General features: G+C 62.8%; 5 protein-coding genes across 7 annotated transcripts in view; 2 read left to right on the top strand and 3 right to left on the bottom strand.

The window, feature by feature from the left end:
* Positions 1 to 19,274, bottom strand: part of LOC136105806 (semaphorin-3F) — a 111,461-nt gene that overhangs the window by 62,972 nt on the left and 29,215 nt on the right. The gene's annotated exons all lie outside the window — the stretch shown is intronic.
* On the bottom strand, positions 302 to 6,471 carry PCBP4 (poly(rC) binding protein 4). 2 transcript variants are annotated; one of them, XM_065845546.2, is made up of 13 exons: positions 6,315 to 6,471; positions 4,869 to 4,984; positions 4,540 to 4,563; positions 4,429 to 4,461; positions 4,045 to 4,161; positions 3,804 to 3,932; positions 3,435 to 3,563; positions 3,125 to 3,199; positions 2,911 to 2,955; positions 2,645 to 2,720; positions 2,203 to 2,255; positions 1,564 to 1,733; positions 302 to 1,226 (listed from the first exon to the last, which is right to left on the bottom strand). In XM_065845546.2, the coding sequence occupies exons 2-13, from the start codon at positions 4,962 to 4,964 to the stop codon at positions 911 to 913; spliced, it is 1,263 nt and encodes a 420-aa protein (XP_065701618.1). In that variant the 5' UTR covers positions 4,965 to 4,984; positions 6,315 to 6,471; the 3' UTR covers positions 302 to 910. The 2 variants fall into 2 exon arrangements, with proteins under 2 accessions (XP_065701618.1, XP_065701619.1); XM_065845547.2 differs by having other exon boundaries at positions 4,045 to 4,156; positions 6,315 to 6,336.
* Positions 7,723 to 9,186, bottom strand: LOC136105823 (putative protein-lysine deacylase ABHD14B). Its single transcript, XM_065845676.2, has 3 exons — positions 8,828 to 9,186; positions 8,410 to 8,651; positions 7,723 to 8,064 (listed from the first exon to the last, which is right to left on the bottom strand). Exons 1-3 carry the CDS (start codon positions 9,033 to 9,035, stop codon positions 7,882 to 7,884), a joined length of 633 nt encoding a protein of 210 aa, XP_065701748.1. The 5' UTR covers positions 9,036 to 9,186; the 3' UTR covers positions 7,723 to 7,881.
* LOC136105849 (protein ABHD14A-like) lies at positions 9,714 to 12,043 on the top strand. Its single transcript, XM_065845728.2, has 4 exons — positions 9,714 to 10,585; positions 10,732 to 10,847; positions 11,167 to 11,402; positions 11,670 to 12,043. The coding sequence occupies exons 1-4, from the start codon at positions 10,338 to 10,340 to the stop codon at positions 11,850 to 11,852; spliced, it is 783 nt and encodes a 260-aa protein (XP_065701800.1). The 5' UTR covers positions 9,714 to 10,337; the 3' UTR covers positions 11,853 to 12,043.
* ACY1 (aminoacylase 1) lies at positions 12,208 to 18,317 on the top strand. Of its 2 annotated transcripts, none has more exons than XM_065845727.2 (15): positions 12,208 to 12,301; positions 13,611 to 13,743; positions 14,351 to 14,415; positions 15,003 to 15,107; positions 15,222 to 15,316; positions 15,504 to 15,580; positions 15,829 to 15,918; positions 16,164 to 16,220; positions 16,330 to 16,403; positions 16,505 to 16,554; positions 16,748 to 16,892; positions 16,976 to 17,044; positions 17,139 to 17,218; positions 17,497 to 17,557; positions 17,685 to 18,317. In XM_065845727.2, exons 2-15 carry the CDS (start codon positions 13,635 to 13,637, stop codon positions 17,847 to 17,849), a joined length of 1,242 nt encoding a protein of 413 aa, XP_065701799.1. In that variant the 5' UTR covers positions 12,208 to 12,301; positions 13,611 to 13,634; the 3' UTR covers positions 17,850 to 18,317. The 2 variants fall into 2 exon arrangements, with proteins under 2 accessions (XP_065701799.1, XP_065701798.1); XM_065845726.2 differs by lacking the exon at positions 12,208 to 12,301 and adding an exon at positions 13,380 to 13,406.

Raw genomic sequence — 19,274 nt, forward strand, 5'->3', positions numbered from 1 at the left:
TGTTGGGGGCTGCTGGAGGGGGACATCACCCCCAGCCCACCCACAAAGGTCCCAGGGATGGTGCTGGCACAGTGCATGGGAGACATCCCTGCCCCAGTAATAACTGGGCAGAACTGCCCCATGGCCTCTCAAACTGCCCCATGGCAGGGGTTGCTCTGGGAAAAACCCCAGAGAGACTGGGGCTGAGGGCCAGCACCCCTCTGGGCACAGAGACGTTGCTCTAGCCAGCACCGCATGTCCCCAGGAGCTGAGGCTGCCCCTGGTTGGGGGCGGGGGGTGTTTCCACCCAGAGTGGGGGATATTCTTTTCTTCTTGTAAATTTTATCTTTTTATTAAACCATTGATAAGTTACAAAGGAGGAAAAATATAGACTTATATATACAGCATTTCCAAGCCAGCAGGGACTGGCTCTTGGATGGAGTTGCTTGGAGGTGATTGGGGAGGGCCCCCCCACAGAGCCAGGGGAAAGGGGACCCCCAGAGAGGCCAGGCAGCCCCTCATCTGGTGCAATCCAGCTTTTGGGTGCCAGCCAGAGGGTGGGCAGGGGTGGGACAGCAGGGTGGGCAGGCGGAGGGGCAGGAGGCAGGGGTCCCACACCAGCACTGGGAGAAGGGACCGCGGGCCATCAGGGACAGCCCCCCCAACCAAAACCAGGGCATGTGGTCCCCGTGCAGGAAAATCGGGGAGGGGGGCACAGCACTGCTGGGCCGGGCAGCCGGCAGTGGAGCGGCCCTTTCCTCCAGTGGGCATGACTGCTGGGAAAACTCTTCCCTTCCCTGGGGTGAGGGGCAACGGGGTCCACCCCGGACATGGGGTCCCTGGCAGGGGCTGGGGGACAGGGTGGGTGGCAGGGAGATGTCCCTGGCACCAGGTGACACCCTGGACCCCTTTGCCCACCCGCTGGTGGGGCTCAATAGGGTGAGAACTTCTGCCGGTCAGCTTTCTTGGTGCCGTTGGCTGACGAGATCTTGGTCGTGTAGGTGTTGGTGCCGCCATTGGGACCTGGCACAGAGGACGGGGACAGCGCCAGGAAGGACATCGGCTTGAGGCCAATGAAGTTGGAGAGAGAGATGGTGTAGGGGGCGCCAAGCAGGGCTGGGGGCGCTGGAGCGACGGTGGGTAGCACTGCGCCGGAGCCCGGAGTGAGGGGCTGGGAGAAGCCCATGCCGAGGTCCATGGAGCCAGCGCCCGGTGGCGCCTGGGAGGTAGATTTGGCTGTCTCTAAGCTGCAGAAGCAAGTGAGAAGGATGGGGTGGTGAGGACCATGGTCACAGAGTGGGTCCCTACCCCAAACTTCCCATCTTAGGGTGCAGGGACATTGTGTATCATCCCTTCTGGCACAGGTCTCCATGAGACATCCTCTCGGGAAGGCTAAAAAGCTGGGGCTCAAACCCCGTGGGGTCATGTTTCTAGCACCCACCATCTCAGGACCTCACATCACTCCCTGTTCACCCTTCCTGAGGATGCTGGGCTCGAGGTGTCCCCAAAATCTGCATTCAGGTGCTAAGGAGGTGCCACCCCTCACTAGCAGCCAGAATGTTTTTCCACCAGCTTGGCACCTACCAGGCTGTAATGAGGTACTGAGCCACAGTGATGCTGACGGGGGACCCTGTGATGGTCACATGCCGCTCACTGGAGCCCTCGGTCTGGTTCCCGATCTTGATGTGGGCACCTGACATCTGCCGGATCTCGCTGATCTTGCTGCCATGTCGGCCGATGATGCAGCCGATGAGCTGGAGGGACAGGGACTGGGGTGAGCTGGCAGCTGCCAGAGGAGCCTCAGCAAGCAGAGAGCTCCCAGGGGGTCACCCAGCCACCCTCTACACCTGGGAGGATTGGGTAAACTGAGGCAGACACCAAGAGGGCAGGGCACTGCTTTCCTTGGGCAAACCTTGCTTTTTGGTCTCACTCAAGCCCCTCCTGGCTGGCGTTGCTGGGCTGCCACATCCCAAGGCTTTTCCTTGGTGTTGGCCAAGCCCTTTCTCCCCCCTGTGCCTCAATTTCCCTTTTCTTCCAGCTGCTTCTGCCCCACCATCCCCTGCTTCTCCTGAACTCTGACGGTCAAGGCAGAGCTTCCCCTGCAAAGTAGCTGTGTCATAGTCCTACTGGGCCCTGCTGGCCCCTGCAAAGTGGCTGTGGGGTGGAACATTTGGGTGGGGGAAAGCTGTTGCCTCCCTCGCCATTCTTGGGACCCACACGTACGTCATTGGGCACCAGGAACTCCTGGGAGCTGCTCTGAGAGCTGGTGTCCAGGCCTGGAGGGAGAGACAGGGATGTTAGCAGTGGGGTGGTGGGTCTCCAGTAGGTCTCTGCCCCCACACCAAGCCCATGCTGGGACAGTCAGTGGCCCTGGGGACAAACCTGAAGGATCTCTGGGGAGAGGCAGGGAGGATGGGACATAGGGATCAGTCATAATTGGGTGCCAGTGCTTCCCCACTGCAGGGTTGGGGGGGCTCTGGTGTGTGCAGGGACCCCAGGAAATCAAGGACAGGGTCATTTTGGGGGGCAGGTAGCCATGCTGGGGGGGACTGGGATGGGAGAAAGTGCAGGGGATGGGGACACCCTCATCAGTGCCAGGTGGCTGGGTGGGTCAGGAGGGGCATCCCACAACCCCAGCCCTGGGCGGGGCACGGAAGATGCTCACCTGGCACCATGGAGGGTGCGTGGCCCAGGGAGGTGAAGGGGAGCATGTGCCCTGACAGCTGCTGCAGCTTCGTCATCTGCCCGGGCAGCAGGAGGAGGAGGAAGGAGGTGTTAGGGGTGCTGGCAGAAGGTCCCCTGTCCCTTGCTGGGGCCGGACACTGGCAGTCAGTGCCTCCCAGGCCGGGCACCCCCAGCAGCCCTTGTCCCAGAGGGCACAGCCCCAGTGCCCATGGGAGCAGCGCTGGGCATCCACAGGGACAGACTCACCTCTGCGGGAGAGACCCCACTGTACTGGCCCTGCATGGGGAAGCCCTAAAGGGGGAAGGAAGGTGGATCAATGGGGGGCCAGGTGGGGACCTCTCCCTCAGGCCACCCCTCTGGGGCAGGGAGGCCACCCTGAGCCCACTGGAGTCAGCCGTCACTGGCAGAGGTTGGCCCCCGCTGGCCACCCCATGTCCCCCAGGGGGTTGTGGACCCTTACCTGGTTGGCAGAGAGCAGGATGGTGCCCAGGGAGAGGCCAGGGTGGTAGGGAATGGTGGCCCCCTTCGGAGGCGACTGGAAAGGGAGGGAAGGAGGTGGAGGGGATGAAAGATGACATCAAATGCCCTTTCAGCCCCCACCTCCCCAACAAGTTGGGCCTGGCCCGCAGCACCACCTAGGCAGGGTGCTTTTAGGGGCTTCAGCATGGGGAGAGCCTGGTGCCCAGGTCCAGGTGGGCATGGGAGCCCCAGAGAGTGGTGGGGAAGCCAGTACGTGCCCCCCAGGTCTGGGTAGGGGGCTCGGTGGGTACCTCCAGGATGACGGCGCAGATCTGCCTCACACAGTGGATGATGGTGTCTGGCACCCCTGAGACGGTGACAGCCCGTTCGGTGGAGTTCGGCAGCAGATCACCAGCCACCTGCACCTGCGCCCCTGTGCTCTGGGGGCGCAAAGGGAGACTCTGGGGTCCCTCAGTCACTCCCCACTGGGGCTCAGCACCTCAAACCTCCCATCTCCTCCTGGGCCCCCAGGGACATTTACAAGGTGCGCAGGGCGATGCTCCACTCCTGCATCACCTGCATCACCTCCCACAGCTCCCATGGGACTGCAGCAGCACCCATGCCGGGGTCTCCATACCCCCCAGGGCAAAAGGGGAGCTGAAACCCAGAGCACGCCTCACCTCCCGGATCTCCCGGATCTTAGCTCCTGCCTTGCCGATGAGCGAGCCACACTGGCTGGCTGGGATGACAAGGCGCAGCGTCACTGGCGATCTGCCCACTGCTGCCCCATCACTCCCTGCTCCCAGGTCCTGTGAGGTACCAGGGGGAAAAGTGGCATTGGACCTCCATGAGGCCCACCGGTGTGGGATGAATGCTTCCGGCTTGGGGGGCACCCAGCAGGGGTGTCATGGGGCTGCCTACCTCCTCCAGCTTGAAGGCGATCATGGAGACGGCACGGAAGACGGCATCAGTGGAGCCGGTGATGGTGGTGATGCGCTCGGGGCAGGACCCCTCTGAGATGGTGATGCGTGCGCTACTCTGGGGACAGTGTCACACCCCATCAGGGGTGTTGTGGGACCTGAGCTCGATGTTCCCCCACACAGGGAAGAGGTCACCACGAGTGGTCTCGATGCCTGCAGACCTAGGCTTTCCCCCTCCCACCTGCCCCAGGCAGCCTTCCCCAGGGTGCAGCCACAGCTTCCCGGGGGCCACAAGCAAATGAGGGGGACAGGGTTGGGCACGTGGGAGCCACCAGGTGCTGGCAGGACAGGCAGCAGTTTCTGGCAACCCCCAGGACGCCCTTACCTGCTCTCGTATCCTCTTAACCGTCTCTCCTTTCTGCGGGGAGAGGAACATGGTGGGTGGTCAGGTCCAGGGGAGCCTGGACCCAGCGGTGCCCTGGACCCTGAATCTTACCTTCCCGATGATGCTGCCAATTTCCTGCAAAGGCAGAGACGAGGGTGGCCCCATCAGCAGGCAGCTCCCTGCCTGCCACATCCCTCCTCTGCCCACAACCTGGCAGATGGGCAATCCCTGCCCTGTGGCCACTGGGACATTGAGTGGCTTGCTGGTCATACTAGGGCATGGGAACAGCCCCTCCCTGGCTTAGAACAGGGGAAGAAATACTGCTGGGGATGTGGTTACTGGGAGGATTGGGTCCCAAGCAGGGGAGCAAAACAGGGTGTGGCCCCCCACTCTGGGCATTGCTGACCCCCTGAGCAGCACTAAGCCCCCCCTGTTGTTACCTTGCCATGCATGAGCATGCGGAGGGTCAGGGTGATGCTGAGCTCCGTGTCCTCAGGGCTGCCGCTCACACTGCTGGCTCCGTCCGGCGATGCCATGGCGGGAGGGCAAGCTGAGCCTGTGGACATAGCAGTCTCCAGAAAGGGGGGAGGCCCCAGCTAACCCCCCCACAAAATCTGCAGCCTGAAAAGCACCATGGCTGGGAAGATGGGAAACTGAGGCAAGGGCAGTATGCTCTCCTCCAGTGGGAGAGGCTTGTACAGCTCTGTGGTGCCCAGGGCCACAGGCTGTGCAAGCCTTCCTCTTCCTCCTCCTCCCCCCTTCCCGTGTGCAAAGCCTCAGGGGAAACTGAGGCAACCTCCCTGATGGAGACCACCAGCCCGATGTGAACCATGGCATGATGCCAAATGCATGATGCTGCTGCACTCTTTCCCCCTCCCCGAGCATCCCAGGGCCCCCCTCAGACTCTGAGCCTGGGAGACGGGGGTGGCCAGGACCCCATGGTGCCAGTGTGGGGCCGGGAGGAGGACAATTGCCGTGTGTCTGGGCACGGGTGGGCGGCTACAGCACCGCTGGCTCCCGGCGAGCCGGGTGATGCCAAGCGGCTTTGAAACAAAGCACCCGTGTTGGGGCTGGGGCCCGTGCCTGCGGGCATGGCGGGGGGGGGGCAGTTATTTTAGGTGCTGGCAGGACTCACCACTGCTACAGCACATCTCCTGCATCAGGGTAATGGGGCGGGGGGGGGGGGGGGCAGGTTGGTCATCTCTGCACCCCCAAATGCTACAGCTTGCACCCCCAAACGCTACAGCTTGCACTCCCGGGGTGGTTTGGACACCCCAGTTCCCCCCCCCCCCAAGTTACTGGGGGGTTGGAAAAAGGGGGAAAGGCTGTGGAAGGGGGAGTATTCCTGTTTCTGATGGAGGGGGGAATGAAATGGGAAGGGGGAGCGTGGTGGCCCCCCTGTAACCCCTCTCCCTGCAGCCTCCGGAGCCGTGCGTGGTGCCGGCGGGGACGGGCAGCCTGCGGATCCCCCGGGGATGAACGGAAGCAGGGACCTGCCGGGGACAAAAGATCCCACCGGAACAGAGAAGGACGAGGCTGGCAGTGGGGTGGGGGGCAGGCGGCAGGGCACGGGTGTCCCCCGACTGCCACAGGCGATGTGGGGGTCCGCGGGCAGGGGGGTGCCCTACCCCAGGTGAGCCAGGCTGGTAGAGACAGCAGAGGGCCCGGTGATGGGCACAGGCCACCTGCCCTGTCCCCGTCCCGTGGCTGGCATCGGGACAGCTGCGAAACCGGGCACCGCCCGTCCTTCGGGCACCTTCGGGTGGCAAAGGGAGGTGACGGGGGGGACAGGAGGAAGCCCCCACCCCGTCCCAGGGGGAACCTCTCTCCGCTCGCCCTCCCGGCCGCATGTCCCCGAGCCCCCCGGGAAGGGGACTGGCGGGTACCTTTCCGTGCGCCTCGTCCCTCCGCCGCCGGCCACCCCGCTCAGTGCCACATTGTCCCCGGCGGCGCCCAGTGATACCCGGGGCAGGAACAATGAGCCGCTTGACAGGCCAGGGCCAGGCTGGCAGCCCCGGCCCCCACCCCGGTCCACGCCGGGGCCCCCCTCGCTCTTCCCCTCTCCCACATCCCTCCCTCCGGGATCCTATTACAGCGGATAAGAGACACTAAAAGGAACAATGCACCCTGGGTAAGGCCATCTGCCACCGCTGGGGACATTCCTGTCCCCCCCTGCCCCCCCCTTTGGCTCACACATCGCCCCTCTTTGTAATTGCGGTTTTTTTTTCCTGGAAGCCGATCAGCTGGCAGGGCTCGAGGGCTCAAGGACACCGGAGCGGGCAGGGACGGGGTGGCTGACACCTCAGGGCCCGCCGGCACCCAGGGGTGCTACTAGGGGAGAGGACCTGGAGGGTGGGGGGAGGGCAGAGGCACCCCTGTAGGGGGGGGCTGGGACTGCAACAGGGTTGCAACACCTTGCTAAATTGGGTGAGGGGCAAGAGATGCTCAATCAGGGGACCTGCCAGAGCCAGACAGGGGACCTGCCAGGGCAGGGACCAGCTCCTGCACCCCTGGCACTGCCCCATGCCCCCACACAGGCATCCTGTGCCCACAGACAAGTGCCCGCCCCCACCTCGCTACCTCCCCCACTAAATCCTCCTGGGCCCTGGCGTAAGCAGCTAAAGCCCAGGCAGGCTTGGGGAAGGGGGGGTGTCAGGGGGGCACCCTGCTGCTGGCTCCATCTGTGCCCCCAAGTGCCTGGCACAGCAGCACTGAGTGGGAGGAGATGAGGTGGTGGGCAGGGGGCTTGTCCCCCTGTCTGTCCAGACAGGCATCTGTCAGGCCTCCCTGCCCTCCCCCCCATCTCTTCATCGCAGCCACTCATTCAGTAAATCCACCCCCTGCCTTCCCAGGGCACTGGGCTGTGGCTGCCATGGTCAGGAGCCTGCTGGGGCTGGCAAGTCCCCTTTAAGCCCCTGTGGATTACCCTGGACTTGGTTGCCAGCCAGGAGGGGTAGGAGGAGGAAGAGAAGGATGAAGAGGAGGCTGGCAGGCCAGGGACACAGATGTCACCAGTCCAGGAGACCTACCTGTGCCCAAACACAGTCCTGGGGCTCCCTGGGCACCGAGTCTCTCGGGGGTCCTACCAGAAGCGATGGGTGCGCTCCAGCCACCTCGCAGCCAGCACTCTCCCACCCACAGGGCAGCGCTGCCCAAATGTCCCATCCCTTGGTGGTTGCACCTCCCCTGCTGTCACTGCCCCAAACTTGCATGGGATGGCAGCCATGGAGGAGGTGGAAATCAGGAAAGGAGGCAGAAAGGACGGAAAGAAGCAGGAGGAAGGTGGCAGGAAAGTGGTGGCAGAGCCTGCGGTTTTATTTGGTCCTAAGGGAGGCTGGGTGGGGACACCAGGCGTGCAGCTGGGTTGGCACAAGGGTGTGTGCACAGATGCAGGGGGGGGTGAGCTGGCCACATCCCCCTGTCCTGTTGGCCCCTCCACATGTCCCATCCCACTCACTCCAGCTGCTGCAGGAAGCCCAGGAGCTCGTGGTGCCACTCGTTGGGCTTGTCCAGGTAGCAGGCGTGTCCAGCGTCCTGTAGCACCAGCACCCGATGCTCGGGGAGGTGCCGCAGGTTGTTCAGGCTTGCCTGCCCCAGCTCTGTGTCCTGGTCCCCATATATGATCAGCGTGGGTGTCTGGAAAGGGGCAACAAATTCTGAGACTGCCAATAGCACCCAGGCACCTGCTCCTTCTGGCAAGGGACACCCTGGAACTAGGATATGGAGGGGGGACACTTGCCCTTCTCCCCCACCCACCACAACAAAGGGAAACTGAGGCTCAAACTTAGGAATCTCCTACTGTCCCCTTTCCCTCCTGTTACCCCATGGTCATGTTCCTTCACCATCATGTTTCCCTTTTCCAGTCGGAATGGGTTTTCTGGCCTGTTTGGCCTTCCCCCTGCTCAACCATGGTGCCAGGGTCCCCTTCTCACTGCCCCCTCCATGTTCCCTGACCTCCCTCAATGTCCCTCCAGGCCATACTTTGATTTGGGCATACTGCTCTGCCGTGAACTTCTCGGTGCAGATGGGTGCCACGGGCACATACGCCTTGAGCAGATGGTTGTGCTGGAAGAAGAAGGGCAGGGAGTACATGCCGCTGAGCGATGGGCTGATCACCACAGCTGGACGCAGGCACAGAGCCTCCAAAACAGCTTTCAGGAAAGCTCCTGGTGCCAGCTGGCCCATGGGCGCTGGGGCCACAGCATCCTTCGAGCGCCCCAGCCCTGAGCCATGGGAGACAGAAGTTGCCCTGTCAAGTTCCCTGCCTCCTTGTGACCAGGAGAAGCCAGCACAGCAGGATGCCAGGGTCGCAACCCTGGTATCACAAACCCAAGTGGCTGTGTCAGCTCCCCCATGGCCACCACCTCGCTCTGGGGCTGTGCTCCTCACCACATCTTACCCGGCAAGTCAATAGCCACAGCTTGGTAGCCGTTTTCAGCCAGCGTGGCGAGTGTCCGCAGCTGAAGCCAGGTGTCGGAGGAGAAGCGGATGCCGTGCAATAGCAGGACGCTCAGCTTTGGTGCCCGCTGGGCCGGCTCGGCTCGGCGGTAGAACAGGCTTTGGCCTTCCACCGTGACGGTGCCCTCGGTGAGCTGCGGGGCGGCCATGCCAGGGGGTCGGGCTAGTGCCGGCCGCCTCTCGCCTCCCGCTCCGTGTTGCACCGCGGGGCCGGGGGGTCGTGTCCCGGGTCCGAAGGCCGGTGGGGCGGGGAGGGGGGAGGCAGCTGCTCGTTTCCTGGCCGCAAGGTCCCTCCTCCTTTCCCCATCGGCCGAGGTGCTCGGAGATGACAACTCTCTGACACGCCTACCGCACAGAACACGGAACATGGGTTTTCATGCATTGTCTGTTCATTATATCTTACTCTAGGCATCCCAGAACGGAGAAGTTAATATGTATAAGGCAATTAAGCATGCACATTAGAATTGTGGTTTATGCAAAACAGGGGGCTGTCTTCTAATACTTATAGTTAGCTGATCGGTCAGTACTTAACTTTCCCTTCTCCTTATCATAAACCCGCACATTTTTGCAAGGACAGGGTTGTTGCACCACTTGTACATTTCTATAAAGACGAGGGATAGTCCTTTATTTCAGAACCGAGCCCCGCCGAGCCCTACACGAGAGCTAGCCGAGCGTTGCCGAGCGTTGCCGAGCGCTTGCCGAGCACCGCCGAGCGCTACCCGAGAGCTTGCCGAGCCGAGCCGAACGTTGCCGAGCGCTTGCCGGACCCGCCGAGCCCTGCCGAGCCGAGCCGAGCGTTGCCGAGCTCTTGCCGAGGCCCGCTGAGCCCTACGCGAGCCGAGCCGAGCCGAGCCGAGCGTTACCGAGCCCTACCCGAGAGCTAGCGGAGCCACAGCCGAGCTCAGCCGAGCGCTCGCCGAGCCGAGCTGAGGCGAAAGCTCCAGCCGAGCCCTAGCTGAGCGAGCCGAGCTCTGCCGAGTGTCCCCGAGCCCCGCCGAGCCCCGCTGAGCTCTGCCGAGCGGAGCCGAGGCCGTGCCGGGCCCTGCCAAACCGGAGCTCCGCTCCCGGCACCGTCCGTTCTCTTCCGAGGCATCGGCTCGGTGGGGCCGTGCCGACCGCTCGGTGCGGCGGGCAGGCCCCCGGCTGACAGCCCTCGGGGCCTGCAGCGCTGCGGCCTCCCGCCAGGCGGAGCCAGGGGTCGCCGCTGCGGCGCCGTGCGGGCCGGGGCCAGGGGCGCCGCATGTCCCGGCTGGAGCTGAGGGGCGGCGGGGCCGGCGGCCGGAGCCAGCAGGAGCTCGGGAGCCCGGGGCCGAGCGGGGCTGGCAGCACGGGGTGCGAGGGTCGCAGGCCGGAGCTGAGGAGAGCACCGTGATCTGGGGCTTGCTCCACAGCAGTGGGTTTGGGGCTGCCAGCCCCCTTGCTGCCATTTTCCTTCTCCAGGAGGAGCAGAGATGCAGCTTGCCCGCAGTCACCTGGGGCTCCTGCTCCTCGGGGCGCTCCTCGCCCTTACCCTCTACCTCCTGCTCCCGGCTGCCCAGCATGTGCAGCGCTTGGCGGGTGCCCAGCCTGCCGGGGGAAAGCGGGACCAGCAGGTGACCAACATCACCATGCGGACAGGAATGGCCGCGGGAGAGGCCCCCGTCTTCTACAGGGAGGCTTCCGCAGGGCCCCAGGCCGGTGGCACCGCCAGCCTTGGGAGGTGGGTCAGCCCTCTGGCTCCCGGGGTGCAGGAAGGTGTGGGGTGACAGTCCCTGGGGGTCTGGCCCTGCCAGCCCTCATGGCTGCTGGACATCTGCAGCAGTGGCGTGTTCCCTGACCCCTTTCCTGCCTGTCTTCCTGATGTAGGCCTGATGTCCTGTTCCTGCATGGCCAGGCGTTCACCTCCAAGACCTGGGAGGCCTTGGGCACACTGGCACTGCTCGCTGGAGAAGGCTACCATGCGGTCGCAATAGATCTGCCCGGTAGGACTATGACACTGTGCTTAAGTTGATCCTTTTGGGGAGCTCTGGTTCCTCAGTCTGCCAGTGGGCTCTGGACCTCTTTAAGAAGCTAGCAGTGGTCCCTGGGGCAGTGTGCATGGGACCCTGGGGTGTTGACCTCCATGGCCACCCAAACCCTTTTGGCTGGGGCTGGCTCCGTCCAACTGGCACGTGGCTACTGCTGGGGCTTAATCAAGTGGCTGTTTTTTGCCAAGCTGGCTGAGCCTTGTGAGGAGAGACGGTTGCAGGCTGTGCAATCCCCCCTGCCCTATGTCACTGTGTACCCTCTGCCCTGTGCCAGGCCATGGTGATTCACCTCCAGCGGAGACAGTGGCCACGGAGCAGGGCCGGGTGGCCTTTCTGGACCATGTTCTCCGGGAGCTGCGCATGCGGAGGCCCATTCTCGTCAGCCCCTCCATGAGCGGCCGCTTTGCCCTGCCCTTCCTCCTGGCATGGGGTGACCGGCTGGCTGGCTTTGTGCCTGTGGCGCCCGTGGGCACCAAGGACTACACTGCTGAGCAGTACCAGCGTGTCCAGGTGAGGTGGGTCATTGGGCTCCTGAGAGGTCCCTGGGCACTGGTGAGCCTCATGGACCAGCACCCAGGGTGCTGGGTAGCATGAAAGCATGGTGGCATGGAGGGCAACCCTGTTTTGGGGTGAGTGAGGGGGATTTATGGCTCCCCTAGCTGATAGGGAGGCTTTGCAGCCCCCCAGGGTGGTGGATGGAGATGGGCACAGCCCAGAAGCATGGTGACCATTTCCCCATCTGATAACTGCTCTGATTTTCTCTCTCCTCTTACAAAGACGCCCACCCTGATCCTCTACGGTGACCATGACACAAGCCTGGGTCCCCAGGCCCTGCAGAGCCTCCGGCACCTCCCCAGGCACCGCGTGGCTGTGGTGCCTGATGCCGGCCATGCCTGCTACCTGGACAAGCCAGAGAACTTTCACCAGGCCCTGCTGGGCTTCCTGCGCCAGCTGAAGTGAGAGCCGCCTCATCCCCTGCTGAGCGGAGGACAGGGGGCCAGGGTGTCTCGAGGGACTGGGAGGCACAGGTGGCTGGTGTGAGCGGTGCCATTCTCTTTTGGGGTGGCAGAGGGTGGAGACTGAGTATGTCCCTTGCTGGCGGGACAGGGTGTTGCCTGTCACGAGGCAAATAAACTGATGCTGTTCTGGTTTCTGCGTGTGTTCCCAAGCGCCGCGGGGCCTCCTCGGCTCCAGCCCCATCCCTCTGCCTCTGGTGCGGGGCAGGAGGGTGCCTGACCGTCCCCGCTGTACCCCCTGCCCGTCCCTTACCTTTAGCCCATCCCGTGCCCGCCGCTCCTCCCCTGCCTGCCTCTGCCCACCTCCTGCCCGCTGCCGGCTCCGGGGCGGGGCGGAGCGGCGCCGAGCGGGCGGAGCGGGGCCCGGCGGGCGCCGGCGGCAGCAGCGCGGAGGTAGGGCCAGGGCGGGGGGCCCGGGGAGCGGGGTCGGGCCGGCGGCGCCCGGCAGTCCGCGGGGTGTGCTCCGGTGCTTTCGCCCCCCGCGAGCCCGCGGCCCCCGCCACGGTACCCTGCACCTCCCCGTACCCCCCTGCACCCTTGACCACAGTAACCTGCACCCCCCGTTCAGCTTAGCACGCTCCGCTACCCCCCTGCACCCCTAGCCACGGTAACCTGAGCGTCCTCGTACCCCCTTGCACCCTCCCTCTACTCCCCTGCACCCCTAACCATGGTACTCTGCACCCCTGAACTCTTGAACTGCTGGTCACGGTATCTTGCACTCCCAAGCACCCCCAACCATGGTATCCAGCACCTCTCTGCCTTCTTTCCTGTGCTACCCCTGCACCCCAATAACGCAAGCACTGCACCCCTAAACACGGTATCCTGCCCTCCCCTTCCCCTACTGCCCCCCTAACCACAGTACCCCTAACCATGGTATCCCTGCACCCTACCCGTGCCACTTTGCACCCCTAGCCACAGAACCCCCCTGCACGCCCAGCCACAGTCCCCTTGCACCCCTCTTGTAGGCTCTCTGCACCCCCTGCTCCCATATCCCCCAGTGTTCCCCTTGACCCCTCCTGCTGTACCCCCATGTACCCCGCAGCACCCTATATCCTTATGCTCCCCTAGCCACCAGCACCCTTCAAACACCCAGTAGCCATCACCCTCCTGTACCCCCCAAGCCCCTCTGTCCTCTGTAAGCACCTGATCACCCTTTACCGCCCCCATTTCCTTGCACCCTCAGCACCATTCCTTGCACCTCTCCTGCAACCCGTAAGCAGGCAGTGTCCCCCTTTCCTTACCTGCATCCCCTTACACCAGCATCCTGCCTTCCCTGCCTGCACCCCCAGGCCTGTAATCACCAGGTAACCCCAACTACTACGTGTCCCTGCCCCTTACACCTTTCTTCCCTCTATAGCCCGTTTCCCCACCTTGTTACCTCCCTTTCCTCCCTACTAGCCTTCTACACCCCAGCTGGCCCTTCCTTGGATCTCACCCCACACCTGGGCATCACAGCTTGCCCTGGCACCACGTTTGGGGCGGGAACATGCGCTTTGGGGTGAGGATGAAAGGATGACATGGGGCACATACCCCATCCTACCCCCGTACCCAAGTTGGGGGTACCTCTGTAGTGGCAGCATCCCAGGACTCACACTAAGGAGACCTTTGCCCCATCCCGCCTCAGTTTCTGTGACGACTGAGCTTGCCAATGGACTTTGGAGGGGTCGGTGGGTGATTAACCATCTTCCTGCTCTTCCCTTAGAGCTCTACAACCCCAGCTCCTGCCATGGCACCTGGGAAGACTGGGAAGAGCACGGGGGCCTTGGAAAACCCCTCAGTTACACTTTTCCGGGAGTACCTGAGGATTGACACTGTCCACCCCAAACCTGACTACGGTAAGGATGGGGGGGGACAGGATGGGGAGCCATGCGGGGAGCTGGCAACACAGCTTTGCAGCTCTGGTCTTTGGACCTGGGTGCCCGAGTCCTTGGCCAGGGCTGTTTTGATTGTGGTGTTAAGGAGCAAACACCTTTGTGCCTTATCTCTACTGGCGTCTTTGATTGGGACAGGGACGTCTCTGCACCCAGAGCTGCCTTTTCTTCCTTCAACCCCTTGCGCCGGGGGCCACCCCTTTCCACAGTGCCCTGGTTCTGGGACAGATACTTGTAGCAACCCAGTGTAGATGTCCTTCTGTTAATGTTTCCATCTTCCCACTAAAGTACATTGAGATTTCTTTATTGGTGGGAAGCTCCTATATCTCCTATGGATGGCTGTCCCCTCTGAACTTGCCCCATTCAATTCTTATTTTTTCATGTTCCCCTAGTCCTCGCCCCAAAGGGGTGGTGACAAGCTGCTCCTGTCCCTACTCCTGACCACTACTTGTGCCCAGAACCTCCATCACCTGCTGTCTCTGGTCACCTCTTTCCTTGGCCTGGGAGCCCCAGAGAGCCTTGGGGTCCCCAAGGTCCTGACATAACTCTGGGCGTCCCTGCTCCTCCTCAGATGCAGCCATCCAGTTTCTGGAGCGCGTCGGCACAGACCTGGGCTTGACCTGCCAGAAAGTGGAGGTGAGCGAGGCAAGGCGTGAGCCTCAGTTCACCCATCCATCCACCCATCCACCCATCCACCCATCCCTCCCTCCCTCCCTCCCTCCCTCCGTGTCTGAGTCCTTAGTGACTGGGCTGTTCCCCTATCACTGCCCCAGAGCTGGGCAGGAGTGAATCCCCTCTGCCTGTAATCCTCTGCTGACCTGAGCCCTTCCTTAAGCTGGTATTTGAGCTGATCTCCGCTGACCTTTGTGGCTGCCTGTGCTATGATTAGCTGGGGACCTGGCAGGGTCATGTTGGCTGGGGACATCTGTCCTGCTGGGCACCAGCTGTTCCAGGGGAGTCCTTGGCACAGGGGGAAGACAGTAGATTTGTCTCCTGTCCTCCGTCTGGGTTGCAGCCAGGAGCTGGCACCCATGCTCAGGCTGGCCCTGGGGTGCAGACATGCCTGCTTCTGTTGCCTGCCCTCTCCTAGTGGAGGAAGGGGTGACTTGCCAGGTGGCATCAAGAAACTTTTCCCAGGCTGGTGCTTTTTGGCTCCAGCTGGCCGGTTGCAGCCCCTTTGTCCCCAGATGGGACCCCAGTGACATGCTGCCCTTGCTCCACAGGTGTGCCAGGGCTACGTGGTGCTGATCCTGACCTGGCCAGGCACCAACCCCCACCTGCGCTCCATCGTCCTCAATTCCCACACCGATGTCGTTCCCGTCTTCGAGGTGCTGGGACAGGGCGAGGGGTGGGATGGGGATGGTGGGAAGACAGGGGGTGACAGGCGAAGAGGAGTTGGTGCCTGCCATGCTCCTGTGCCATCATGGCTGCTGTCCCCACAGGAGCACTGGACCTACCCACCCTTTGAGGCTGTGAAGGACTCACAAGGCAACATCTATGCCCGAGGTGCCCAGGACATGAAGTGTGTCTCCATCCAGTGAGTGGAGGGCTCTGCGGCCACTGGGAAGGGAGGGAATGGAGATACCTCAGAGTGATGCAGGACAGGATGCCGTTGTGCCCAGGATCCCTGGGGCTGAGAGTGCCACCACTTGACTTCCTGGGGTAGCTCAGCACACACCAGCCCCTCTCCTCTGTGATACCCAGGCACCACCTTCTCCCTGCAGGTACCTCGAGGCTATCCGAAGGCTGAAGGCAGAGGGAAAAAGTTTTGCCCGCACCATACACCTCACCTTTGTGCCTGGTGAGTCCCCAGAGTGTCCCCTGTCACAGGGACAGGAGGGGCTGGCAGCTGGGTGATGTGCAGGAGTTTCCTGTGGTGTGCCAGCCTCTCCAGATTTGGAGCTCATGTAGCTTGAAGCTGGAAGAGTTTCCATGTCCAAGGACATCGGGTGCACTGGTGGCGCCCAGGCTGGCATGGAAGGAGGGCCAGGGTGCAGTGGGCTGGAGGATGCCCCAGTTCCTTCCTCCATGCCAGGCTCTCCTTCACAGATGAGGAGGTGGGTGGCCACAAGGGCATGGAGGCGTTCGTGCAGCGTCCCGAGTTCCGAGCACTCAACGTGGGCTTTGCCCTGGACGAGGGTGAGTGGTGGCAGAGCTGGCACAAGGACGTGTCCCCTCTTGCCTTGCACCCCTCTGCCTGTTGACATCGTCTCCTGGGCACTGGGACCCAGCATGGCCTCCAGGGACACCCTCGGGGACTCCTTCCCCCGAGCAGTGATGCACTCGGTGCCAGCCTGGAGGGGAGATGCTGCCAGGGCAGAGCAGGAGGAGGCACGTCATGGCATCCCTGTGCCCCACTGACCCCCCGGCTTTGCCCACTACAGGCCTGGCCAGCCCATCTGACACCTTCAGTGTCTTCTATGGCGAGAAAAGCCCGTGGTGTGAGTAGCTGTGTGCCCACCACCCCCTCTCTGGCTCCGCTGTGTGCTGGGGCACTGGTGCTGCCCCAGACTTTCTGCTCAACATCTCCCTCTCCCCCCATGGCCGCAGGGATAAAGGTGAAGTGCATGGGCAGCCCTGGGCATGGGTCTCGCTTCATCAGCAACACGGCAGCCGAGAAGATGGTAAGAGAGGGGGGTACTTACTGTGCACCCCCCTGCCCACCCTGGGACTGCCAGGTGCCCCTTTATAGGGCTGCTCCTCATCCCTGCCCTTCTCTCCCCAGCACAAAGTCATCAACTCCTTCCTGGCCTTCAGGGAGAGTGAGAGGCAGAGGTAGGAGACAGGCAGCAGGATGGTGGTGGCTTCAGTTCAGTCTGTGGAGGGGGCCCTTGGCATCCCAAGCCAGGCTCTGATCTGGTGCTGCTGCCCCGTGCCTCAGTTTCCCCATTTGGGGGTGGCGGTGAAGTGGGAGAGCACTTCTTCTCCTCCCGGGTAGCAGAGGGTGACCTTCCCTTGTGTCCTCGAGGCTCAAGTCCGACTCAAGCCTGACCCTAGGGGATGTCACCTCTCTAAACCTGACCATACTGGAGGGGGGCGTCTCCTTCAATGTGGTGCCCTCTGAGATGGCAGTTGGCTTTGACATCCGCATCCCACCCACCGTGGACCTGAAGGTGGGTGTCACACTGGCCCCACCCAGAAGGGCAGTGGGTTGGGGGGTACCCCGCTCAAACCCCTCCTCATGTCTCTACCTCAGGCCTTCGAGGAGCAGGTGGCTGCATGGTGCCGTGATGCTGGGGACGGTGTGACCTATGAGTTTCTCCAGGTGAAGGATCTTGGCCACTTGGGCACATCATGCCCATCCCTCCCCTGCCACATGCCCACCCCCTTGTCCCTCACCTGCCCTCTTCCTCCGTCAGAAATGTATGGACCAAAACGTCACCTCCACCGAGGAGTCGGACCCGTGGTGGAAAGCCTTCAGTGGGGCCTGCAGGGACATGTAAGTAGTGTCCCAAGGAAGGGCAGGACCCTGGTGGGGACATTCTCTGCTGGGAGCCAGAGGGTTCCCAGGAGTCTTGGATGGTGGCAGGGGTTATAGGAGGAGATGCTCTATGCCATGCCAGGGCATCTTCTCCTGTCCCCCTAAAAGGGATGGGATTCAGCATCCTGCAGGTGTCAGGGACCTTCCTGGCATGGTCACTTTGCCCACAGGGTGGCAGGGGGACAGGGGACCCAGTTGCCCTGTTGCCCATGCTGACGCAGGGTCTTGCTTGTCAGGAAGCTGCAGCTCAAGCTTGAGATCTTCCCAGCTGCCACTGACAGCCGCTACATCCGAGCGGTGAGTGCAATGCCAGTGCCCCCATGGGTCCCCCACCCGGGGTGGGACCTGCAGCCCCCAGCAGAAGCAATGCCAGAGCAGAGCGGGGCATGTGGGGGACCTCATTCTCTACCCTCCCCATCCCCAGGTAGGACACCCTGCTATCGGCTTCTCGCCCATGAACCGCACTCCGGTGCTGCTTCATGACCACAACGAGTTCCTCAACGAGCAAGTCTTCCTGCGGGGCATCGACATCTACGCCCGGCTCCTGCCAGCCCTGGCATCGGTGCCCCCGCTGCCCGCTGAGGGCTGAGTGCCCTGGTAAGGGGCAAGACGGGGGGTGCCAAGCAGCAGGACACGAGGCTTTATAAAGAGGGCAGGGGTGGCCACAGCAAACACCAGCCAGCATGCCAGGCACCAAGATGGCACCATCCCACGTTGGCTGCACTCAGAGCTGGCCTGATGGTGACACCTGTGCTGAGTGTCCTGGCTGTGCCATCAAAATCTGGGTCCCAACCACCCCCCTGGTGGTTGTGCCCATCTTGCCCAGGTGCCACCAGAGGCCCATGCTTGGCTGCCTCCTGCCTTTCCCAGTGTCAGCAGTGCCTGTCCCTGTCCCTGTGCCACCTCTGGCTGTGCTGGCTGTGGGGTGAGGGGCTGGCTGGTGCCCCTCTCTGCCCACTCGCGCCTTGTCCTGCCTCCCTGCCCGCCTGCCCGGGGAGCTGGGGCCAGTGCCACCCGTCCTTGCTGTGCACATCAATAAATCTCCTTGATAAGCAGGGCCAGGAGCAGGCGCTCTGTCTATCTGTCTGTCTGTGGCACTGCCCAGGGGCATCTTGGGGAGTCCAGGCACTGCAGATTTCCTTGGCACAGTGGGATCTGCTGGGGTGCTCTCTGGTGTTTGTCAGGCTGGGGTACGGTGCTGCGGGCAGGGTCCTGCCTGGGCAGGCTGTGGGGCAGCTCCTTGGGAGCTTCTGGTCCAGATCAGCTTTGAGGTACCAGCAGGGGACAAGAGCAGCCAGTGGTGCTGGGCTTCATCCTGCTCCCTACATCAGCACCTGCTGCGGTGCTGCTCCCCCAAACCCTCAGGTCCAGGCAGGCAGTGTGCGGGTCTGGGCAGGCAGCTGCCACTTACCTGCCAGAGCTGCCTGCGGGCTGCATCTCCTCCTTGCTCTTACCCCACCCTGTACTGCTCCCCAGCACCCAGGGGTGCTGGATCTGTCCCAGAGCGACCCTGTGCCACCTGTCCCCGATGTCTTCCCTGGGGAACCAGGGCAAGAGCCAGCCGAGGGCTCTAAGCCAAATTGGGGTGGTTTTACCCTGGGAGGGGAAAAGGGGAGGTACAGAGCTGCTCCATTATGAAAGGTTGGAGATGAGCCAAGGCCCCCCCATCGTCCTGCCCTCCATTTTAATTAATAAAACAACTTCCACCCTGGGCATCTGGGAGTGATGAAGCTGCCCCCATGCCGGCCTGAGAGCAGGGATGAGGCTGGTGGGAAGCCTGTATGGATTCTCTGATGTCTCAAAGGGCCATGTTCCTTGCCCCTGCAGCCCTGGAGGAGGATGGCATGGGCATGGTGTGGGCCCCATGGGGTCTTGCTGCCTGGGGTCCCTCCTCTGGGTGCAGGTGAGCAGCCACCTTTGCAGGCAGACAGTGGTGGGTCCCTGCTGCCCTGTCCCCTGCCCTGTGGGTGCACCAAGGCTGTGTGCAGCACCCCGTGCTCCACTCGATCCTGCT

This window comes from Patagioenas fasciata, chromosome 10, assembly GCF_037038585.1.
Source record: "Patagioenas fasciata isolate bPatFas1 chromosome 10, bPatFas1.hap1, whole genome shotgun sequence".
NCBI lineage: Eukaryota > Metazoa > Chordata > Aves > Columbiformes > Columbidae > Patagioenas > Patagioenas fasciata.

Excerpts from the sequence above, each read along its gene's own strand:
- PCBP4 (XM_065845546.2), bottom strand. The coding sequence starts at position 4,964 with ATGGCATCGCCGGACGGAGCCAGCAGTGTGAGCGGCAGCCCTGAGGAC. Across the intron at positions 4,162-4,428 it reads TTAAGAGGATACGAGAGCAG|AGTAGCGCACGCATCACCAT; the intron begins GTAAGGGCGTCC and ends CACTGTCCCCAG. Across the intron at positions 1,734-2,202 it reads AGTTCCTGGTGCCCAATGAC|CTCATCGGCTGCATCATCGG; the intron begins GTACGTGTGGGT and ends CTGTCCCTCCAG.
- LOC136105823 (XM_065845676.2), bottom strand. The coding sequence starts at position 9,035 with ATGGCCGCCCCGCAGCTCACCGAGGGCACCGTCACGGTGGAAGGCCAA. Across the intron at positions 8,652-8,827 it reads TGTGGCTATTGACTTGCCGG|GGCTGGGGCGCTCGAAGGAT; the intron begins GTAAGATGTGGT and ends CCCATGGCTCAG. Across the intron at positions 8,065-8,409 it reads AGCAGTATGCCCAAATCAAA|ACACCCACGCTGATCATATA; the intron begins GTATGGCCTGGA and ends GCCCCTTTCCAG.
- LOC136105849 (XM_065845728.2), top strand. The coding sequence starts at position 10,338 with ATGCAGCTTGCCCGCAGTCACCTGGGGCTCCTGCTCCTCGGGGCGCTC. Across the intron at positions 10,586-10,731 it reads GGCACCGCCAGCCTTGGGAG|GCCTGATGTCCTGTTCCTGC; the intron begins GTGGGTCAGCCC and ends TTCCTGATGTAG. Across the intron at positions 11,403-11,669 it reads AGCAGTACCAGCGTGTCCAG|ACGCCCACCCTGATCCTCTA; the intron begins GTGAGGTGGGTC and ends CCTCTTACAAAG.
- ACY1 (XM_065845726.2), top strand. Across the intron at positions 13,744-14,350 it reads CCACCCCAAACCTGACTACG|ATGCAGCCATCCAGTTTCTG; the intron begins GTAAGGATGGGG and ends GCTCCTCCTCAG. Across the intron at positions 14,416-15,002 it reads TGACCTGCCAGAAAGTGGAG|GTGTGCCAGGGCTACGTGGT; the intron begins GTGAGCGAGGCA and ends CTTGCTCCACAG.